Genomic DNA, 21306 nt, shown 5'->3' with positions numbered 1-21306 from the left:
ACAAGAGGATATTTTTAGGAAACACATCCAAATACACAGGGGTAAGAGTGAATGTGAGAAAAAAAAAAAAGTTGTGGGTTGTAGAAGTTATCAAGTGGGATTTGCGGCGCTCTCTGCAGGAAACGCGAGCGGCTCCAGTTCAAAGCCACATGCACCAACGTGACATATAAGCCATTAAAATATCATCCTGACGGCTCATTTCTGCTTCATCATACATTCCCTAACTGCTTCCCGAAAGCTGGAAAAGGAGAAATGAAGGATGACCGCCTCGCTGGAACCACAAGAGAGAGGCTTGGAGGGGTTTGTGGTCCCCTCTCAGCCACCCCGAAATGATGTGCAGAAATGAGGCGATCCTGGCAACAGGTGGAGTGGGGTAAGTGCGTGAGTCCAGGGGGCAGACAGATGAGACCTGTACCTCCAGCGACCGGGTAGCAAGTGCCCTCAAGCGGGCCACTGGCACCCAAACCCCAGTGGGGGAAGAGGCCCAGCCAGTCTTTCTGCCCCATCTCCTCCTTCACCCCCCGCCCCACAACCGTGGATACAGGCCCCACCCCACTGACAATGAGGGGAGGAGGGGGGCCCTTCTGCAAAGGGGCAGCGCCGAGGATGAGTCCATCCCTTCTTCCCAGGAGGAGGGAAAAGGGGGAGAAATGGGGCTCCCACTGGTACAGGAACCAGGAGCAGTTTATTGCCTGCCTGTCTTCCCTTCTCTCCTTGTAAATTGCCTGGGTGCCCCACCGTGGGCACAAGAATGGAAGTCGTGGCCCAGAGCTTCCCTCGCGAAAAATGAACAAGGCGGGTGCCGGGAGGGGGGCTTTACAGGCGGTATCTCTGCTCTGCCCCCAAGGGGATGGCTAGGAGGGTCTCTGCTTCCCCTCTCCAGGGTCAAAGAGCCAAGTTAGCCCAGATGGCAGCAAGACGACGGAACTTCTCCGCCCCAACCTGACGGCAGATGCCGCCTGAGTCACCTCCGGGCGGCTCCTAGCCCTCCCTCATCCTGGTCCTGCCTCAGGAAGCTGACTGCTGGGATCTGCTCTCTGCGCGCGGCCAGCAGTGGGTTCGGGACTTGGCTTTCTTTATCTCCAGTGCGAACAAGAGCAGCAACTAGCTCTCTGGGGAGCAGGCCGCAGCTCCTAGGATTCTGGCCCCTAGCCTAGGCCCAGGGACATTGGAAATTAGGGGCAAGTGAGGAGGAAACAGAGCTGAGCTGTGAAAGAAAGCTAGGACTGGCTCAAAGGTTGGACCTGAAAGTTGGGGCTGATGGATGGCCCATGGCAAAGTCTTAGGAAAGCGGGGGGGCTTTGGAGGGTTGCACTTCGACCGTCACCGTCTTCAGGAAACTCTCTTTGGATTCCAAGGTTATGTTTTCCCCGCTTTCCGACAGTATTGGCCTGGCAGCGACCCACACCACTGCACGCCGCTCTTTTTTCTCCTCTTACCCGCCTGCAGGTTGGGGGAGGGGTGATTCAAAAGGAGGGCGAAATGCCAAGCCTGATCCTGCAGGTGATCTACTGATACAAACTATTCTGGGCACCCGGAGGCTGCCCACACTTACTTCAGCCCCGAGCTGGGAAACCCAAGCTTCTCCCTCTAGAGAATAGGAGAATGAGTAAAAGCCCCTGCACAATCCAGTCTCAGCAAACTCCTGGCCCTTGAGGGTCGAATGGAGGGAAGCCAGGAAGGTGCGGGGTGCAGATGGGGAAATCAGGCAGCGGGCAAAGGCCGAGGTCAGTTTCCTCTCTGGCTCGGAGCTCCCAGCCAGCTTTCAGGGTTTTTGCTCTGCGCCCGCCAGCGACAAGTTACAGCGGAGAGGTGGGCATGCCTTTCCCGCTGCCGGCTAATCAGTAAGCAGCAGCTCGGGAACTGAAGTCTCTAACTGCAGCTGACCTCTGACCTTGGGTAGTCCTGCGCCGGCTAGGTCGGCCCCACAACTTGCAGCTTCCGAGGCTCCCCCAAATAAAAATGGTGCTTTTTGCACCTACCCACTGTCCCACCTTTTTGGCTCTCCTCCGGCACTATCAATCACTGGAGCTCCCTGGCACCAGTTCCTCTTCTCAAGGTGGGGGCAGAAGGGCAGATTCCAAAAAGTCTCCAGGATGTGCTATGGACTGGTAATTAGGAAGCGGTGGTTGAGGTGGGGAGCAAGCCTTTGGGGAAAACGAAAATGAGTTTCTACATGCCGTGGTTATTTGAGACCTCAGGTCCAGGGGCCTCAGGATTGCTCCCAAATTTTCTCACCTCTCCTTCAGCAAGATGACTGGCTTGTTTGCTAAGCGGTGTCAGAGTTTGCACGAAAGGAGATGTTTACCCTGGTTCCCTGTGTAGGCTGGGTGATGGAAATGCTACAGAGAGACTCCTAAGGTCCCAGTTGCCTGCCCTAGCCCGACCTCTGCAACATTTGTTTGCGTGTCTATGGGTCTGCAGTGCACAAAAGGCTGACAAGACCTGGAGCAGAAGTGATCCATACCTCTTAGAAGTTGGGTTGGAGCAGCCTTATGGGTGGACAGAGATCTCTAGGGAACCTCACACCCATTTCCCCCAGAAGCAAAAGAGTAAATTCTATTGTTGCCAACCAACCAGGACTTCTCCATGCCAGACATCCTGCCATGAGGAAATTTCAGAGCGAGGACGCCCAGCATGCCGCCCTTCTGTAGGAATGCAAAGTTAGGCCTCCTTTCTTTCCTGATTTGCACTGGAAGGAGCTTATTACCTTTGGGGAAGAATGCCTTTTGGTTAGAAATAATTGAAAATAATAATACCCTGTGGGAAAAGGTGAGTCTACCCCCCTGCCTCCCAGGCCTGGACCTAGAAAAGAGGGGAGATAGAAAGGTAAAAGCTGCCAAGCTAGTTGGAATTCTTGTTGGAGGTTGAGGGGGAGAGAGAGAGAGATCTTTGTGCACAGAGAACTGGATACCATTTAAGATAACAGAGTCCCACTTGGATTTGGCCCGTGGTTCAACAAGTTAAACAACTGCTTGTTCTGTGGGCAGACATCCCCATTGACAGAGGACTTGCTGTGTTTGTCCAGCCTGAGACCTTTTCAATGACTGTTTTTCTTTCTAGGCCAAATTGAGGGTGGGGGCCGGGTAGATGCTTCTGTTTGGCTGCTCAACTGCCTCAGCCTTGCCTGACAGGATGCAGAGGTCCTCAGGATGGCTTTAAGTATTTAAGGCGGCCAATGGCTTGGTAGTTTTAACTGCAAAGTGAATCTGATAAGTAATGTGTACATCTTATGGGAGGTGTTATTTCTACCCTTCTCAAATATGAAATGTGGATGATTTGAACCAAATGATTAAAATTATACCTTTTTAATCTGACAAATTTTATATTAACTTTAAAAAGTCAACCGGTGATGAATCCCAAATGGGTCTGGGGTGTGGGAAATGTGAGGCTAAGGAATTCTGCACCACCACAGGCAAAGCAGGATTTGAAAACCTGCAAAGAAATTCCTCTCTTCTTGGTTCCAACAGTTATAAATCAAATTTTAACTGCTAACCTCTCAGAGTTCAGTAGACTCTCCCCACCACACCTCACTAAATTTCAGTTAATAAACTTCAGAAAAATAATAAGATTTCTTATACAATTAATTCAAATTCGAAAAGCTACAGATTTTTGAGCACTGACTAAAAGAGAGCTTACTTCTGATTGCAAGGCAGAACAACAAAGGAGTTTCAAATAAAAACCTAGCTGGGAAATTATAATTTTTCAATGTTTTTATCACCAAAGATATATAATTTTGCAAAATGGGCAGTTCCCGGCAGAATCCTTTTCTTTAGCTTCAAAATTTGAAAATGATCAAAGAAAGACCGAAGGATCTTCAGATCAACACCTTCTTTCGTTCATACATTCAAGCCACAGAATGTTGCCACACAGATGTATAAAATTGTTTAACTAGTGACTGTCACTCTTTTCTTCCCAAACAGGCTCAAAGTCAGAAAATGAGATACAAGACATCCTTGGTGATGAGGAAACGATTACGGCTTTACCGAAACACTCTGAAAGAGTCAAGTAAGTTAAAATCCTCCTTTGAATATTGGTTTGCTAGTTTCTTTTCTTCTTCTTTCTTTTCTTTTTTTTTTTTTTTAAGTAGGAAGTTTTGTTTTGTCTTTCGTTTATGTTGGGTTGAGAGTTTGGGTGGAGTTTCTTGAGTTCAAATGAAACTTAGAACACCTTGGTGTTCAATACATTTGCACACAAATCAATGACACAACGTCCCACCAGCAGCCGGCTAATCCCCCTCAATGCCTACTCATCTGGACGTTCCAGAATTAATATTTGACGATTCTCTCATTGAAACTACCACCCCTGACCTTCTGCAATTCCACTGTCACGTTATTCTATGACATATTCATCTTGAATTCATTTCCAGACAATTTGATTGGAATGAGGTTTGACATGTATTGGCTTCCATGAAAGAAGCAGACTTTGATCTGGATGATGGGGTTTACATGATATACATCATCTTTACCAGGGATACCAGCCTTGTGCAATGTGGTAGCAACGAGGTTCCCACAATGTGGTGTCTGACCAGGGAGTGACTGACAGCTGCTCTGTCAGGAATACCTTCATTGTGAAGAATTTAATTTAATATTCCATTTAGAATAAGCATATGATTTAGGGTTGGGTGTTTTCCCTTCCAGGCGTCTAGTTTTCCTCATTTCAACTATATCACTAGCTGATGGTTGCCTCCAAAGATGTTCCCTCATTGGTAGGCAAAGGAACCTTCTTAACCAAAGTCAAATAGACAACTCAGGAAATGGCTCTCTATATTATTTGGGGATGATTTGATGGCAAAAGTCTCAAGAGAGGTATGAATTATTATGTAAATTCAGTTATTTCGATTCCTTAATGCTGTTTTGGAAGGTCCAAAAGCAATGTTTCCTAAGCTTTTGTCACAGGATGCTTTGTAGAATCCTTGCTTGGAAATTAAAGCCAATCCAAGCATATTTTCTTCCATACTCAGTTCCATTAATGATGTTTAAAATTCAAATTTCCATAGCAGAGGAGAAGAATATCCTCCTTTATTGCCAAAATCCTAATAGATCTCATCTCCTTTGCACAATTTGGGCTTAGAAATATGGATGGGCTCCTAGGGCTTACGTTATTTCTTTGCATAAAAATAGAGACAACCTCCCTCTGTAGGAATCTTGAAGTCTGTCTGTGACTAGCCTTTAAAGAAATTTACCTCTGTTTAGGATTGCAACTGGACAGAAACAGGGAAGAAAGAACTGAACAAGTGACAATTGATTCAGATGCAGAACATTTAAATGACAAGACTTGTTTCTAGCCAGGTTCTATACAGTGGCCCTCAAATGAGTAGGGCCCAGCTGCTGATCTGGGCATAACTTACAACTAATAATTATCATTTAATTTAGCATTGCTTAAAACATTAAAATGGAAAAATAGCCGAGCTGTTGATTTGAAATATCCTCCTTTTTTTTTTTTTTTTTTTTTTTTTCCTTTGCAAGAGAGTGAGATCAGACATTCAAACCAGCGATTTAAGGAGCTCTGGCAGATGCTAGGGCCACCAAATGTTCTATTTCTAGAAAGTAGAACTAGGAAATCACTTGTTTATGCCATTATATTTGTCTGGGTAGGGTGAGCAAAAGTGCTTAGGGCATGATTCTGGGCACTGGTTTGCAGAGGCTCTGAAGACTGAGAGATATTTGGGGTCTAGTGATGCAATACGCTCCAAATAGGTCCCCATGAAAACAAGCTCCCAGTGCTTCATTTTGACATCTGCTAAAGATCTGTGGGTTGTGAGATATTCTTTTTCTCTACAAATGAAGCAGAAAAGTAGACTTAACAATGCTATAGCTCCAGGCATGGGTAGGAATAGAATGTGTCAGTCAAGCATTTGGTGTTGGGGACATGTATAGTGAGATATTTCTGGAAAAAAAAAAAAATCTGAAGACCATTGAGGAGACACCATTCCTTAGCCTGCTCAATTGATAATATCTGTAGTCTGGGTTCCCTGCTTCCCAGGCTCTGGAAGACTCAAAATAATCTCTCTAAAGACTATACTCTGCCTCTCAGATGTTGATGCCCTATCACCTTTAACTGGATACTGCTTTGGGGCTTATTTCAAAGATAGACCTTGAAGACCCCTATGTAATTGCCCAAAGTTCCTTGTCTGTAAATATTAGTTGTACAATTGGTTTTCCCTTATTGCTGTCTCTGGGGAAATGCCCTTCTAGGAGAATGTCTGGTCCTGTTGCTGGGTTTAGCCAACCAAGATATAGACCATATGCCTCTAAGGAACTTCCAAAGATCAGGCAACCTCAGTGACCTGCAGGCCTACTGACCCCTGGCTACTCAAGCAAGAAGCAGCTACCCAAAATAGGTCCAGATGTTTTCAGCTTTCAAGAGAAAGCTGCATCTGGGAAGGAGCTCCATGGGGCCAGCCTACTCTCCATGATTTTGGCTGAATCAGATATGTTTGCCCTTTTGCTGCTGGCACAAAAAAGTCATACACAAGTTCAAAGCTTTTCAAAGGCAAAGTGACTAACAGAGAGTGTGTAGTATGCTAGCAGACTATGTGTATAAAACCTCTGTTTCTTATCCCTGGAGTCCAGAGAGTCAGTGGTTAGAACTCCAGAGGGCCCATAAACTTGAATGAGAAAAAAACGCGTCTTTATTTTCACAACCTTCTATTAGAAAGTTAGTGTTTTCTTCTATGATGAATATGTGCAGCAAATACTGGACTATTAGGAGTTCAACAGACTCACCAAGCTTCCTAAGGGTTCCACAGCCTCAAACAACCAAAATCCCTTCTTCTCTTGTCTGTCCATACTGTTATTCAAAGCTTTTGATGGAGGTGGGGTCACAGTGTATATATTAAGAAATCCGGTGGGTGCAGTGGCTCACACCTGTAATCCCAGCACTTTGGGAGGCCGAAGCGGGCAGATCACCTGAGGTCAAGAGTTCAAGACCAGCCTGGCTAACATAGTGAAACCCCGTGTCTACTAAAAATACAAAAATTAGCTGGGCATGATGTTGGGAGCCTGTAATCCCAGCTACTGGGGAGGCTGAGGTGGAATAATCACTTGAACCTGGGAGGCAGAGGTTACAGTGAGCCGAGATCATGCCATTGCACTGCAGCCTGGGTGACAGAGCGAGACTCTCTCTAAAAAGAAAGAAAGAAAGAAAGAAAAAAATCCATGTTTGTGCAAATCAGAGTCTTAAAGCTAAAGTGAATGAGTTTGACAAACATTCTGAACTGTTAGTTGTAGATTACCTAGGTTCCAGGGAAGAAAAAATATTTTAATTGCCAGACAATTGCAGAAGTGCCCCTGCACTTAAACCTAAATACCACAGAAGCTGAATACTTTCGGTGTTAAGATGTGGATAGCAAAAACAGCTGGGCAAGGGGTTTCAGAGAAGAATGCACTCTGGTTTTTGTTTTGCTTTTCGGAGCCCTTCATGGGTTCAGTCCAGAGTTGCCTAGACAATTGCATCATTCAACATACACCTGTGAGGTGGGGAGATGTGAAATGACTCATTGAGATGTGGAAACCTTTCGCTGGAAACCTGGCCACACCACTGCTTGGATGAAGGGAAGACAGGGGAAGGATCAGAGACTTGGTGGCTGTTGGTGGAGGAGTAAACTGTGGGAGAAGGTGAAAGCCAGGGAGGCATATCCTGAGAGTCTGGTCTCAAAACTGCTGTGTGGAAGCCCTTGGTTTTGAGAGTAGGGAGTGGGGGTCTGGCAGTCAAATACTCTTCTGTTTTTTGTTTTGTTTTGTTTTTAATACTGACAGAGTATCTATTGGTAGAGTTATCCAAGCTCTTCCTGTAGGAGGAGCAGAAAGACTTGGACGTGTCTAAGTGGAGAGAAATTGTTGTGGAAGTTAATCCCTCCCTAAAGTGCACCCAGGGGAGGAACAATGTATTAAATGAAGGTCTCAAAGAATCTGCCAACTGTTATACATCAGTTAATTATTTAAAAAAAGAAATTTTTTTTAACCCTTATTTACCGACCAGGAAATGTAAAAGAATAGTCCTTGGTGCTGGGGATAGGGGGAGGGGCAATTCATTCCATTTATATTCAGCGTTGCTGGTAATCTGCCGGAACTTCTAGCCTCTGCTAAGGGGTATGGGATATTTTACTCAATCTTTAAAACTTTTCTTAAAAATACAAGCCTTTCTCTGTTTGGGGGGCACTATTTATGGCCGCCAGGGAAGTCCAAGCACTTAGGCTGGCATTTTCGGCTGCAGCGACAAGGTAGGAGTCCTGGCCAGCAGCCCTTTAAATCCCCGGACGACGCAGCTGATCTTAGCCGGTCCGCTCAGACAAAGGACACTCTCCTGCCCCCAAAGCCCCCCAATCCCCCGCCTCTCGGCTTTTGCCACACTCGACTGGGCCAGAACTTAAGTTTTTTTCAACCGATCGACCCCCGTCGCACCAAAGTGGCCCCCCTAGCACTGGAGGGCATCTTGTGGGAGGCAGCCTGCAGGCCCTCTCAGAGCCTGGACGGGGAAACGCGGCGTGCACTCTCTAGAGAGGCCTAAGACGAGCTAGGAGGAAGCAGAGGCAGCTTGGACCGCAGGCAACAAGTAGCCGAAGCTGAAAGTGGAAGTCACCCTTAAATCCCCTTTCCCAGAGGCTCCTTACGACGGCAGGGTATAGCGCTCAGCATCCCTGATTGGCCCAGGGAGATTCCGGAGCGAAAACCTGTTTCTCCTGGATGCACGCCCGACTCCTTTGTTTCTTTGGAAAGCCGGACCGCCGGTGGGTGTGACTTGTGGCGGGGCGGGTCCTTTCAGGAAGGCATGGGTTCGAGCCCAGCCTTTCCAGGCCGTCACCACTTCCCGCTTAATCCTGTCCCTGGTAAGGGCCAGATCCTTGGGTATCGCGCGTCTTTGAGCTCTCCAACACCGGGGAGGAGGGGCCTACAAGGCTAAATGGGAAGAGAGTATAGAGGAAAGAGAGGGGGAGGGGAGAAGCAAGGAAGACGAAGTGAGGTAGAGGGTTTGGGGAAAATAAGAGAGACGAAAAGAACCCGAAAGATGAGGGAAACGAGACATTTCGGAGAAAGCCAAAAAATAAAATTAGGCTCAACGACTGCTAGCCTAGGAGTTTCTCAGCTCCTGGCCCCCGAGTCAGCAGTTTCCTTTGGTCCTTCGATCCCGACCCCCTCCTCTTGCAGTCTACAGGGACAAACTGCCCAACCAGACCGCCATCTCTGCGCACACTATGCTAGCCATCAGCCCCGACTGAGGTCCCGAGAGGACTTTAGGCGCAGCGCAATGCTCCCTCCCCAAAGTTGTGGTGAAGGGTGGCATAACCCAGTCCCGAGTACTTCCAGGAGCCCTGAGTCAAAACTGATGCACTCAGCTTTCCGGAGAGGAGGGGGAGGAGGCTCAAGGGGAGAGAAAAGGATTTGTGCCCAGGTCAGAGCGCATGAGCAGTAGAAGCGTGAGATGCTGTGGGGGTGGGGTGAGGGAGGGAAGGAGGGTGTGTGTTTGAGGGAGAGGTGTGTAAGGGGGTTGGGGGTGGAGCGAGGAAGTGAGAGAGAGAGAGAGACCGTCCGCGTGCGGCAGGACCTGTCATCACTGACGTAGGACCCGGCCGCTGGCCAATGGGCGACCCAGGCAATTGTTCCTCTCTGTGGGTCCCGGCCACAGCCCTGAATCTCTATTGACTTCCTAACGCGCCCTGCTGCTACTTCTGTAGTGTGCAGGATTTCGCGTAGGCATTAATAGCCAAGGGGGTAGGCGCGCCCAAATCCAAACCTTGAGAAGAAGGAGAGAAAGAAAGAAAGGAAAAAAAAAACTTTACAGAAGTTTTTTGTGTGGTTTTCCTTTCCCCTCCCCACTGTCAGGTGGCAGTGGTGTTAGTGGCCCGGTACAGGGAGCTCCGGGGAACCTGGGCCGGCATGCAGCCGGTCGCTCTCTCCTAGCCAAGCGGGGCACTGAAAATATATATGGCTGGGGCGCTTCCGAACCACCACCACCTCCAACACCATCATTTCTATCACCTCCACTCCCCGGCAGGGCACCGTGCCCCGGAGCGCCCCGGGGTGTTGGCTGCCAAAGTGCGCTTGGGGCTCAGGTCCTACCCCTCTGGAGCAGAACCCCCAGCAACCCACAGACTCAGCCCTGCGCCTTCCATTACCCCTTACATCTACTGTGCGGCTACCATCCCTCTCCAGCTCATGGCACCGCAGGGGACCTGGCCGAACAGCAATCCGGTCCAACGGCGGCGGAGGTGTTTGGCCTTGCTCTGTCCACCGGGTTCACTGCTGGCGCGGTCTGGCTCTGAGTTCCACGGCTGACTGCAGAGTCCGTAGTGCGTCTGGGCTGGGCCTGCCCCCCGGGGCCCAGGGAAGAGCGCGCAGCCCACCCCACCGGTTCTCATGCGTGCTATTTGTTTCGACAACAGGTAGCAGCTCTGGACACCATGGCCCCCAGCTCGCCGCCGCCTCCAGCCCCTCGGTGTTCCCGAGCCTCCATGAGGAGCCTCCCCAGGCCTCCCCCAGCCATCCTTTGAATGGACTCCTGCGTCTGGGGCTCCCTGGAGACATGTACGCGCGGCCAGAACCCTTCCCGCCAGGGCCTGCGGCCCGCAGCGACGCCCTGGCAGCTGCCGCAGCTCTGCATGGCTACGGGGGCATGAACCTGACGGTGAACCTCGCTGCGCCCCACGGTCCTGGCGCTTTCTTCCGCTACATGCGCCAGCCCATCAAACAGGAGCTCATCTGCAAGTGGCTGGCGGCCGACGGCACCGCGCCCCCGAGCCTCTGCTCCAAAACTTTCAGCACCATGCACGAGCTGGTCACGCACGTCACCGTGGAGCACGTCGGCGGCCCGGAACAGGCCAACCACATTTGCTTCTGGGAGGAGTGTCCGCGCCAGGGCAAGCCCTTCAAAGCCAAATACAAACTTGTAAATCACATCCGCGTGCACACGGGCGAGAAGCCCTTCCCTTGTCCTTTCCCGGGGTGTGGGAAGGTCTTTGCTAGATCAGAAAATCTCAAAATACACAAACGAACTCACACAGGTCAGTATTCGGCGCTGTCTGTCGCGTGCGGACCCTCTGGGGAAGCAGGCCCTCGGGTCTGGATTTCCTCAAGTCCCAACTGAGGGGAGGGGGAAGATATTTCGGTGTTGTTACCATGAGCCAAGGCCATAAAATATTAATTATGCGCTTCTATTCTTAGAATCACAGAAGTTTCCGGAGGCTGTGTGTAGGGAGGATAGTGCGGGATTTCCGTTCTGGGGGGACAAGGGTGAACGTGCCTAAGACCCTGTGTGTGCAGACATGTGATCTCTGCTTAAGAGTTTGATTTTGAGATATTTAAAAACAGCATTGTTCCCCAAAGTCGTAAAGACATAAGAACAGCTGTCTAACTTTTTTCCTGGTCCCTTTGGAATTGCGGGGCAGAACTCTTCCACCTGTCCTCCTGATAACCTGGCCCACCTGGTCTGAGGGTTTACCAGGCCCTGGAGCCTTCTTTAGGAGTTGGGAGTCGAATGGGCTAACTTTGTACCTATTTTTGAGCCTAGGTGGCCAAACACTAGGGATGTTTGGTGAACCCTCACTTTTGCTTTAGCACAGACCTAACGGGACCTAGCCACCTTAAATATCATTTACCAAGTTGTTAAGGGAAATGGGGACATGTGTCAACTACATCTGCTATTTCTAGTTAACAGAAAAAAAGGAGTCCCGTTTAAGAGCCTGCAAAATTGAACTCCTCTGGCCAGAGCATCTCTAATTAATGCAACTGCAAGGAGAAAGTTTTCACACTTCCAGGATAGCCTGTGAAGTTACATTAATTAGTTTAGCAGCCATTGTTTGTACTCTCCTTAGTTAGGGTTTTCTCGCTCCTCCTCCCTGGAAGTTTAAGAAATCAACATCTTCTCCCCTCCCCCATTTTGGGGGCAGGAGAAGGAGACTAGTGGGGACAGGAGAAAATAAAATAAATTCCAGCTTGGTGCCCCACTTCTCCTACTGCCCCTATTCTTGCTGGAACGTCGACAATTGCTGGAGTCAAAGAACTGACTAAGGCTAGTTGTGCTAAAGCCTATCTTCTCCCCAAACTCTCCCTTCCCGGGGAAGGTCCATGGCCCGGACACTGGCACACGCGGAGACCAGACCAAAGTCCACTTGGAACCTGGCACTTTATTTCTAAAGCGTGTCTGGAAGTGTACAGTTTCCCTGAGCTCTTTTCAGGGTTTCCCACAATGTCGCAAGGATCTCACCCCCTCACCCAAAGTTTTAGCTCCGGGAAGGGGCGGTAGGTCACTCTCGAATCCTGGTCCCAGGCCTGCTACTCCGGGAGCTGGCGGCGGACACCCGGAAGGTAGATTCGCAGTCCTGAGCTGGAGAAGGAACTCATCTTTAATGGCAGAGTTGTTGTTTTTTAAAACAAACAAACTTTTACAGCTCTTTGCCGGCCCACTGTTTGAAGTCTGTGAAGCAGAAAATGGTTAAATTCTTAGCACAGTCGACCTACAGCAGAGAAGCAAGTTCAGTGCGCCCGCGGCTGGCTCAGGTTTTCGTCTTTTCAGGACAGAATTTTGTGCGTTCTTTCGGATCCCCTGATTCATTCCCGGTGGGGGTGGTGGTGGGGAGAACAACAAAAACAAACAAACAAACAAAAACACACACTATCAACAACAAACTACAGAGTCTGGCCTGCTCGGGCATTTCCCTCAAATCCGCCTCCTAAGTAATAAAAAGAGGAGAGAGAGAGTGAGATAGAGAGAGAGAGAAAAAAATGTTTCTCAAATGGCAATAGACCTCAGTACAAATTATTCATGAAGACAGTTCTCGATTCAACAGGAAAATAATTGCCTTTTCAAATATTAATGGCGTTTCATTTCCTCGAGTCGCGGAAGTGGCAAACAGGAGCAAATTTCTCAGGAGTTGAGATTCTCCCTGACCTGAATCCCGGGCCTGGCTTTGAAGGCGACTGTCCGCACCGAAAGCATTCACTTTGCGGCGGTCACAGCGATCCCGGAACAATGGTGCCTCGAGGAGGGAGGCGAGGGCCAGCTACCGCGGTCTGCCTGGCCACCGCCACCCAGCTTCTCTCCTGGGACCCCTCGGCCGGGGCCGGGAGCTCGTCACACCTTCCCCGGCGTCTGAGGGCGAGTCAGTGCTGGGGATCCGAGGTAGAGGAGAAGAGACCGCGCCGGGGCGCAGTCGCCGGGACAACCAGATCCAGCCACAAGTGCGAGAAAATGGCGCTGGCCCAGCTGCCCCGAGCTTCCGAACTTTGTCCCGCGGACCCGGCGCAGGGTCGGAGAGGAGGCCTTTCCGGGCTGTGGAGCCTCTGGGATGACAATCTGGGTCTCTCACAGCTCAGCCCCAGGCCTAGGACGCTCCGAGCGGGCTGCAGGGGCCTAGCCCAACGCTGCCTCTTCACATTCACCCACCCACCCAGGGCGCGGTGCAGGGAGCTGGAGGGAGGGGGAAGGACTGGAGGCCGGGAGTTGGCGGGGGGCGGGGGTGATGTCAAGCGCGGAGACCAGGGCGCCTCCTGCAGCTCCGGAGCAAGCTGGGGCGCAGCCTCACCTGGCCTCCAAGGGGCCTGCGAACTTCCCGGCTGCCGGTATCACTCATTGCACTGCTGTTTTCTCCTCTGCTCCTCGTCTGGAGCGAAATAATTGTTTTTGTTTTACGTGAATGTCCAGCGAGGCGCTCACGAGATCGGATAAGCGTTTGGCGGGATTTTTGTGGCGCGGGGGCGGGGAGGGGTTGTTGGGGAGGGGCACCAACCTCAAATTCCATTTCACCTCTGTTTTCTCAAACTAACCTTGGTTTCTTTTGCAGGCCCTGAATTGTACGGTTTTTTTGTAAGTTTTTTTTTTTTTTTTTTTTTGAAAGAGAAGGAAGAAAGTTTGGGTTTGCAAATGCTGGCAGGAATCAGAGGAGATAAAATGAGGGGCAAATAGGAACACTGATTTATTCCGCATCTTTCTCTCACTGTTTTATAAAATGGTGCCGGTGTTCCGCTAAATGGCAGGTGCCAACACCTTCCAGAGGGTTCAGTGTACTAACTGTGCTCCTGTAGGGTGGGAATCCAGCAACCGGGTGGTGCCGGAGACCCGGGCTCAGGAGGCGCTGATTGCGCAGAAGTGCGGATTGTGCGCAAACCTCTCTGTCCGAGCCTCCACAGGCCTCGGGAATTGGGGCTTTGTTTGTTCTAACCAGCCCCAGGAAAGCGCCTGTCTTTCCTGGATGCGGCGGGAGAAGCAACTACAAAGACAGCAGTTCTCCAACTGTGCGTCTTCCTCCTTAGCTAGACGCTAGGTAGCCGGTCCCTTAACTCAGAGCGCTGGGAGGCAGCCATTTGTTTAAAGCGCCCAGGAACCTTCTTCCCCCATTTCCGCAGCACTTGCAGCTCCGGCAGGAATCTAGGCTTCCGGATTCTCGGGATCCTTTCCTCTCCCACACGTCAGCGAGTTCAGGTGGCCGTGAGCTCCCCGATTGGGGCTCAGTCCGGCCAATATTATCACTCTAACGTGCACTCGCGCCTTCCCTCGGCTCTACAGGGCATCGCAGCCACCGATCCCAGCCCCTCCCGGGCCTATCCCAGCCACCCGGTCGCCCTCCAGTCTGCAGAGCCGGGCCTGCCCTGACAGCTGCAGCTGTTCTCTTCCCGAAGCCTCAGCGCTCAAGGGCGTGGTTGCGGTAGAGACCTCGGATCCCACTCGGCCTGTGCGGACCCTACTGCGCCAACCCCTCGTCTTAGGCCCGAGAGACCCGACAGCCAGGTGGGGGTGGTCTAGGGAGACTGGTCGACATCGCAAGTCAGTTCGGACTGGGAGGGCCAGCTGCCCACAGCAAGGTCTCCGGGAGGCCTCTGGAGCAGCGTAATAAAATATTATTGCTGGCGAGCGTATCTGGAGGGATCCCGGACGGTTTAGGCAAGATTTGAAGAATGCTGCTAAATGTTTGCCCTCGGGGGGTAGAAGGGAAGAGGGAGGGGGCTCCACATCCTGTAAAAATCTCCTCTGAAGTGAATCATTGCTCAGAATACCTTTCCCTGCAGCACGAATCCACTTTATGCACACATCATGTGCATCGGCTGCGCATCCTTAAATTATTTCATCGCTTTGGCGTTTGCGCAAAACCTACTTTAGTAAACAATTTGGGCCAGGATGGGAGTTGGGAGTGGGGGGGAGATGAACGGCTGGGCAGGGTAGGGGCAGAGACGTTTGGCTGAAACAGCAACTTTAAATCGAGCAGATGTGAGCTTCCCCGTTAACTATATTGTGAGCTCCTCCGTTAATGTATTTCCAAACAGAGGTGCTTCTGGTTCCAAGTGGAGAAAATTTGGAGGAAACAATCAGAGTGGATCAGGATTTTCGAGGATGAAAACTCGACTAAGATGGAGTCACTGTCGCTCCTCCTCCCTACCCTCCCCCTGAGCCCATACCAGGAAGGCGGGAGGGATGGAGGCGCTCAGGAGAGTGCACCGGGGGCGCTCTCTGCACGAGGGAAAGGGGTGCTCGACTTGAGCACCTGGAAAGAGATTTCTGAAAATCTTTTGTAGTTCTTTTCCAGAAAATGAGAGACGAATTGGGGGGAGAGGGAGGGTGGCGAGCACTAATGTCTCTGCGTTGCCTCCGCCAGGCGAGAAGCCCTTCAGATGCGAGTTCGAGGGCTGTGAGCGGCGCTTCGCCAACAGCAGCGACCGCAAGAAGCATTCGCACGTGCACACTAGCGACAAGCCATACACGTGCAAGGTGCGGGGCTGCGACAAGTGCTACACGCACCCCAGCTCGCTGCGTAAGCACATGAAGGTGCACGGGCGCTCGCCGCCGCCCAGCTCTGGCTACGATTCGGCTACACCGTCTGCCCTCGTGTCGCCCTCGTCAGACTGCGGCCACGAGTCCCAGGTGGCCTCCTCGGCGGCGGTGGCGGCGCGTAGTGCCGACTTGAGCGAATGGTATGTGTGTCAGGGCTTGGGTCCCACCGCGGCTGCCCCCGCCGCGATCCTCAGCCAAGAGCTACCACTTGGCCCTGCTGCTGCCGCCGCCGCCGCCTCCGGTATTAGGGCTGCCTCTGTGGTTGTTGCTTCCGCACACACCGGATGCAGAGTAGGCCACGTTTCTGAGGCATGAAGAGGGAGAGGGCGGAAGGAAGGAAGGCAGGCCGGCCACCTGTAATAGTTGCTAGAGCTCACTGAATACGGTAATATAATGTCCATTATTTTAAAAGATAAATATGGTCCCCCTATTTATTCTATAGTCACACTCAGCACCATCACCCCTACACGCGCCTTCATGATTATCATAAAGCCAGTGTTAGGGGTGAAAAGACAGGGAGATGGAAAAAAAATGGAGAATTTAGGTGCAATCCTGGCCACTTCAGATGACAAAAGTAAAGCCACAAATTTCCCGCATGCTTCGCAGGATGGGAAATATTTTTCTCGAGAACTGGGCCTCTCCCACCCCCACTCTAATACTTCCCTCCCCCACATTAATTCCAACCTCAGAAGTTCAGATCAACAGAAGGCGGCAAAGGGAATTCCAGAGCCGTTTTCTTGACTCCAGTTTCTTTCCTCTTTGCCTTCCTATGGTTTCCCCTTCCCTAGGTATCCTTTGAAACAAAGTATACACAAGTCTTAATTTTTCCGACCTCCTCTATAAAGGAGATAAGGGAGATTCATTGTCTTTTCAGCAGGGGGTGTGTGGGTGGTGGTTACACTCTGCCACCCCTATGTAGTGGCCTGGGCACACAGATAAATATCTGCCTGTCGTCCACAGACTCGATATACATTGTATACTTGGGGTGGCGAGTCAATTCAAAACAACAAGAAATACAGACAAAGGAACGCCAGAGAGGCTTCAGGATTCAATGCTGTGAGGCATCCCCGGGCCCTTTTCCCACCCCAGCCCCGGTAGAGGCGTTGCCTGTGAAGTCTTCTAGGTTCTTGGGCTCCGGGTGTAGAGCGAGCTGATGACGTCACTGAGTCGAGGCCTCTAAAGTGGAGGGACCTGACCTAGGCGGCCGTGTCTGGGTGAATCGCGTCAATTCGGTGACGGTCTTTGTCAGTAATTGCACAATGTTGGTTTTATTTTTTAAAAAGTGTAGGAGAGACTAGAGAAATGATCAACAATAATAAATATTGTAAAGGCAAACAACCAGTGAGTCTAGATGGAATGTGTATTTGATATGCTGCGTATGAAGTCTCCAGAAAAAAAGAAGCAGATGTTGAAGGAGGGGGCGAGAAAGACCTTTGCAATTGTTGCCAAAGGGAAAAAACTCAGGTCCTGTTTCCCCCCTTCCCCCCCTCTGCAGGGAGAATAGGGCTGCCCCAAAATCCTAGCTACGATTTGAAGAAGAAGTAAAAGAAAATAAAATAGTAAAGCTATGGCAGATTCATCCCAGTTCCCTAAGAATTTGAAAATCAGTGTGTGTGTTGGGGAGGGAGGTGGATTTTCTCTTTGGGGAGGGCCCCACAAAAGAGCTCAATTTTAAAATCTGAGCCCAACAAACAAGTCCTGGCCCTGCCACTAATAAATTTTCTTCTGCTCTCTTCTCTTCAGACACCATTAGACAATTAGCACTCCTGCTCACAGTCCCCACAACTTTCATCAGATGAAATAACGTCCTAACTGGAGTGTAACTATTTTCCTGACTCCAAATAAAAAATGCCATCTTCCAAATACACCCTTAGTGAATCCGTCCTTGAGAAAGGGAGACTGAAATTCCTGCCTCCCCCTAATACAATAGGGCCCAGAGGCTGCCTGACCCAGCGCGGGCAGTCGGCAACAAACAACTCTTTCCCATAGTCAAACGCCAACCCCACCGCTAAGGTGCAGAGGGCATTTGCGGAACTTACTGCTTCTGCCTATGTTTAAAAAGTCCCCCTTCCTGAAGTAGGACTCTTTCCTTTCTCCTCTGTTTCTAAGCCCCTCCCCCCCATTTTGCCTTCTATCCTAATCTAAAATAATGAAACAAAACAAAAATGTTTGGTCGGCCACTAATCGCCTTTAATTTTTCATTTGCTTGTTACAGATGTCCATCGCGTTGCTCGCAAGGTAATCTCGCTCCGCGCAGCTGAGCGCCCCGCATCTTGCGCCTGCTACATCAAAGGGCCCGCGCACAAAGCAGTGTTTCTTCGCCACGGTGCATCTTCATGGTAAGTTAGGATTTCTATGGCAATGGGCAAGTCTCACTGAAATCCTGAAAGGCCAAGCCTGGAGCCCGTCCAGGCTTTTCATTAAGGACATAATATTTACGTCTAACAGACCTTTTTTCTTGTGTATACAAGTATATATTTTTGTTTGACGCGGACTAAATCATTTTCATTTAATTTCCGGTAAACAAAACCCACGCGAATGGGCACTTGTACCCGATCATAATAAAAATGGATAATAATGTGAAGGAAGAAAAGAGCCGCTTGAATCGCCGCTCAGCCCCCTTTGTTTCTGCTTTCTGCGGTGATCAGAGGGCGCATTTGGGTTTGATGGCGAGTTTCTAAAGGCGAGGAAATGGTTTGTAAGAGGGGAAAGAAAAGGAGAAAGGTCTAATCAAGCTTGGGTTGTTCAAAGAGTCGGGTTTTGGGGTTGAAAGTGTGAGTTTGACGGTGCATCAGCATGCCGCGTTAGGCTCGCCATGGAAATACGCGCGGGGAGCGGCCGCTTCAAAGGCGGCACACTTCACTACAGACACTCTATTAAGATACATTTGCGCTGACCTTTGCTTTCACGCCATTTAATACTGTCACTGCGCTCTCCAGTATATACTTCCTTCCTAGAACCCGACTTGCCCGCGTTTAGGGGTTCACCCTGCACCCGGATGTGGGAGGCTTTGGAGCAGGGGACACTTTCAGGAAAGGGAGGAGCACAAGGACTCTGTGCATCTTGACTGCGCACCAAAGAGCTCCAGGATCAGGAGTGAAAGATTTTAAAGCAGCCTCCGAAGCTTAACAAATGAGCATTCCAAACTCAGTTTTGTGCAAATCGCCTTTCTGACTCTTGAGTAGGATGGAGGCTTAAGTTTAATGGGGACTTGTGGGGAAGGGAGCCACCCTGGGGGCGTCTGAGGAGTTCAGTCTGTGCCCTTGGGACATTTCCACTCTGGCTTTCCTTACCACTCTTCTTCCTCTCCATCCCATAAGTCTCTTGCGGCCCTTCAAACTTGTTTCTTTGTAAGGCAGGGTGTGTGGTACCGTTAGGCCTGGACTTGTCCTAGATGCAAACTCAAGAGCCCAAGGCCAAGGGGATATGGGGAAGATGGCAGGAAAGTTAGAAGTCCATGTTCCCTTAATTGTCTTGTTGTTTATTTTATCCAAGTACCCCAGTGAATAGGGGAAAAATAAACACAGTGAAAAAAAAATCAAACAGTGGAGTCTTCTTTAGTGCCAGTCCTTGTGGTTGAATAAAAAGGATGGTCCGCTTTCTATTGAGCTGAGAAATCTTTGAAGTGGGAGTTATTATCTGAGACATTCCTGCTTGTCGTCCTAACAACGCTGATGAAACGTAAAAGGTTCTTTGTCAGCGATTTGTTCTCCTCTCTGTCAAACTCCCTCTGCCCCGTTAGTTTCAAACCGTTTCTAAAGAGATAAAAATCAAACTTCTTTTAAAAAAAATATCCACACACTGCACCAATACATAACTTTAGGACTAAGTCTTGCTAAGGGATAAACAAAAGCAATGCCTAGACATCAGGGTCAGGGCCTGGCCTGGTGAAGTATGCAGAAGTTGGGGGACCCTCGGGACAAGCTTTGGGACATGAGGAAAAGTATGCAGAGAGGGTCCAAGCAGAATACATACCCTAAGCCCATAATTGTATGTCTGCTTTCTTCTGCTCCGACTTGCACTCAATCAGCCCAAGTTGGTTCACCTGGATGGGTTCCTTTGGGTACCCCTCAAGCTGCTAATATTCTTGCCCAGGATCCTTGGAACTTAAGATTGCAGCCAAGCAATTGTTAATATCTCCTGCTCCTTCAAAGCCACCTCTGCTAAAAATAGACCCATTGTGTATTTCTTCTCACTAGCAGCAATCAACAAGCCCTTTCTGCCATTAATAAGAAGGAGAATAGCTGAAGGAGAGAGATGTTTTATTAATTTCCTGTTTCCTTCAGAATCTTGGCAGTTGAAGCTTAGAAGATTTGGTCTACAACATAGTGATCGAAAATGCATGCAAATGCCCATCCTTCCCCTCATTCACATGTGCAGTTGTTCATTTTATATTGTGCCCAGGAAAGAAACTTTCACCCAGTTCAGGTTTCCCCAAAACTCCTGTTGTGGTTTTAAAGGTGGTTTAAATAAATAAGGATGTGCTGGTCCCGCTACACTGTGTGTGCTGAATAAATGACTTGTAAAGTTTTTCCGAGCTGTAACTCATGCTGTTATTATAGTTGCTGCAAAATGTTGTTTCTGATATTGATTTTATTTGTTAACTGGAGGTCTCCATATGTTTGTTTATATTGCTAATTTATGAGAAAATGTAATAATCGCAATGAATGTGAATTATACAAACAGGCAAACATTTTGTAATCATAATTCACATATACACAAAAGCCTGGCTGAAACCTTAGACTGTTTGTACCCTCTCTACCCACACTGTTTGTGATTTATCATCTGTCTCCTTAGTGTCAGTTAAATTATGAACTAACTTGAAAATAAAAAGTTGTTTGACTGAAAGTGATTGTTGAATGAATAACAAAGTTGAAAGCCATGGCTTGATCTTGTAAATATGTAAATGTAAATGATATTAAATCTGTGATTCCTTTTCCCTCCAAAGGCCTTTGTGTACATGGCACTCCATTTGGCTATTTTCTTTGGAAATAAATGATGTGATGTTTCCCTTCCTCTTTTGAATCCTGGTGTCCTGTTATTGTTTCTTCTTCTTGGGAGAGATTTGAGGCCCTCCAGAAGCCTCTAATTCTCTCCTCAGTCTTTCTTCACTGATTCACACAAGTATCTCTGGGGGCCTAGTCTCAGGACAGCAAAAAGGAGGGACTCCCTAAAGAAGCCATTATGAGAAAGACTTCTCTCATCCCAATTTCACCCTAATGACACTGACATCATCAACCAATTTATTAATACATTATAGAATGGAAAAAGTTGGAAGGATGCTCTCAGTGTCTGCCAGGAAAGGCTACCTTTCTGCATTTCCAGCTCAGAGCAACATCTAATAAACCACGTCTGAATTCCCAGAGAAATGTCCAATAGCTGGTGGGAATGAAAACAAGGAAAGAAAAAGACAGGACAGTTCCGCTCTAAGACCTGACTAAGGGCTGGTGGAGTGTCTCAGGCACAGTTGCCCACAGAGATCTTCCTAGCTGGACTCTGCCCCATTTGGGAGAAGTGATTGCTCAGACTTCAAGGCTCCCTTCA

The 21306-nt window shown here is 49.3% G+C and overlaps 1 protein-coding gene across 2 annotated transcripts; it reads left to right on the top strand.

Moving 5' to 3' along the window:
* Window positions 1-368: 368 nt before the first annotated feature.
* Window positions 369-20783, top strand: ZIC4 (Zic family member 4). Of its 2 annotated transcripts, none has more exons than XM_050778181.1 (5): window positions 369-373; window positions 3924-4008; window positions 10385-11002; window positions 15587-15902; window positions 17978-20783. In XM_050778181.1, coding segments are annotated over exons 2-5 (1005 nt in total). In that variant the 5' UTR covers window positions 369-373; window positions 3924-3938; the 3' UTR covers window positions 17979-20783. The 2 variants fall into 2 exon arrangements, with proteins under 2 accessions (XP_050634138.1, XP_050634137.1); XM_050778180.1 differs by lacking the exon at window positions 369-373 and adding an exon at window positions 1537-2772.
* The last annotated feature ends 523 nt before the right edge of the window (window positions 20784-21306 follow it).

The sequence above is a fragment of the Macaca thibetana genome, chromosome 2 (genome assembly GCF_024542745.1).
Source record: "Macaca thibetana thibetana isolate TM-01 chromosome 2, ASM2454274v1, whole genome shotgun sequence".
In the NCBI taxonomy this organism is placed as follows: domain Eukaryota; kingdom Metazoa; phylum Chordata; class Mammalia; order Primates; family Cercopithecidae; genus Macaca; species Macaca thibetana.
The sequence above is the reverse complement of the archived record's forward strand: the minus strand, read 5'-3'. Positions and strand labels throughout refer to the sequence as shown.

What these genes read in the sequence shown, in the direction of transcription:
- ZIC4 (XM_050778180.1), top strand. Translation starts at nt 2,638, where the DNA reads ATGCCGCCCTTCTGTAGGAATGCAAAGTTAGGCCTCCTTTCTTTCCTG. An exon ending in AAACACTCTGAAAGAGTCAA is followed by an intron (nt 4,009 to 10,384) that starts GTAAGTTAAAAT and finishes TTTCGACAACAG; the next exon opens with GTAGCAGCTCTGGACACCAT. An exon ending in ACACAAACGAACTCACACAG is followed by an intron (nt 11,003 to 15,586) that starts GTCAGTATTCGG and finishes TGCCTCCGCCAG; the next exon opens with GCGAGAAGCCCTTCAGATGC.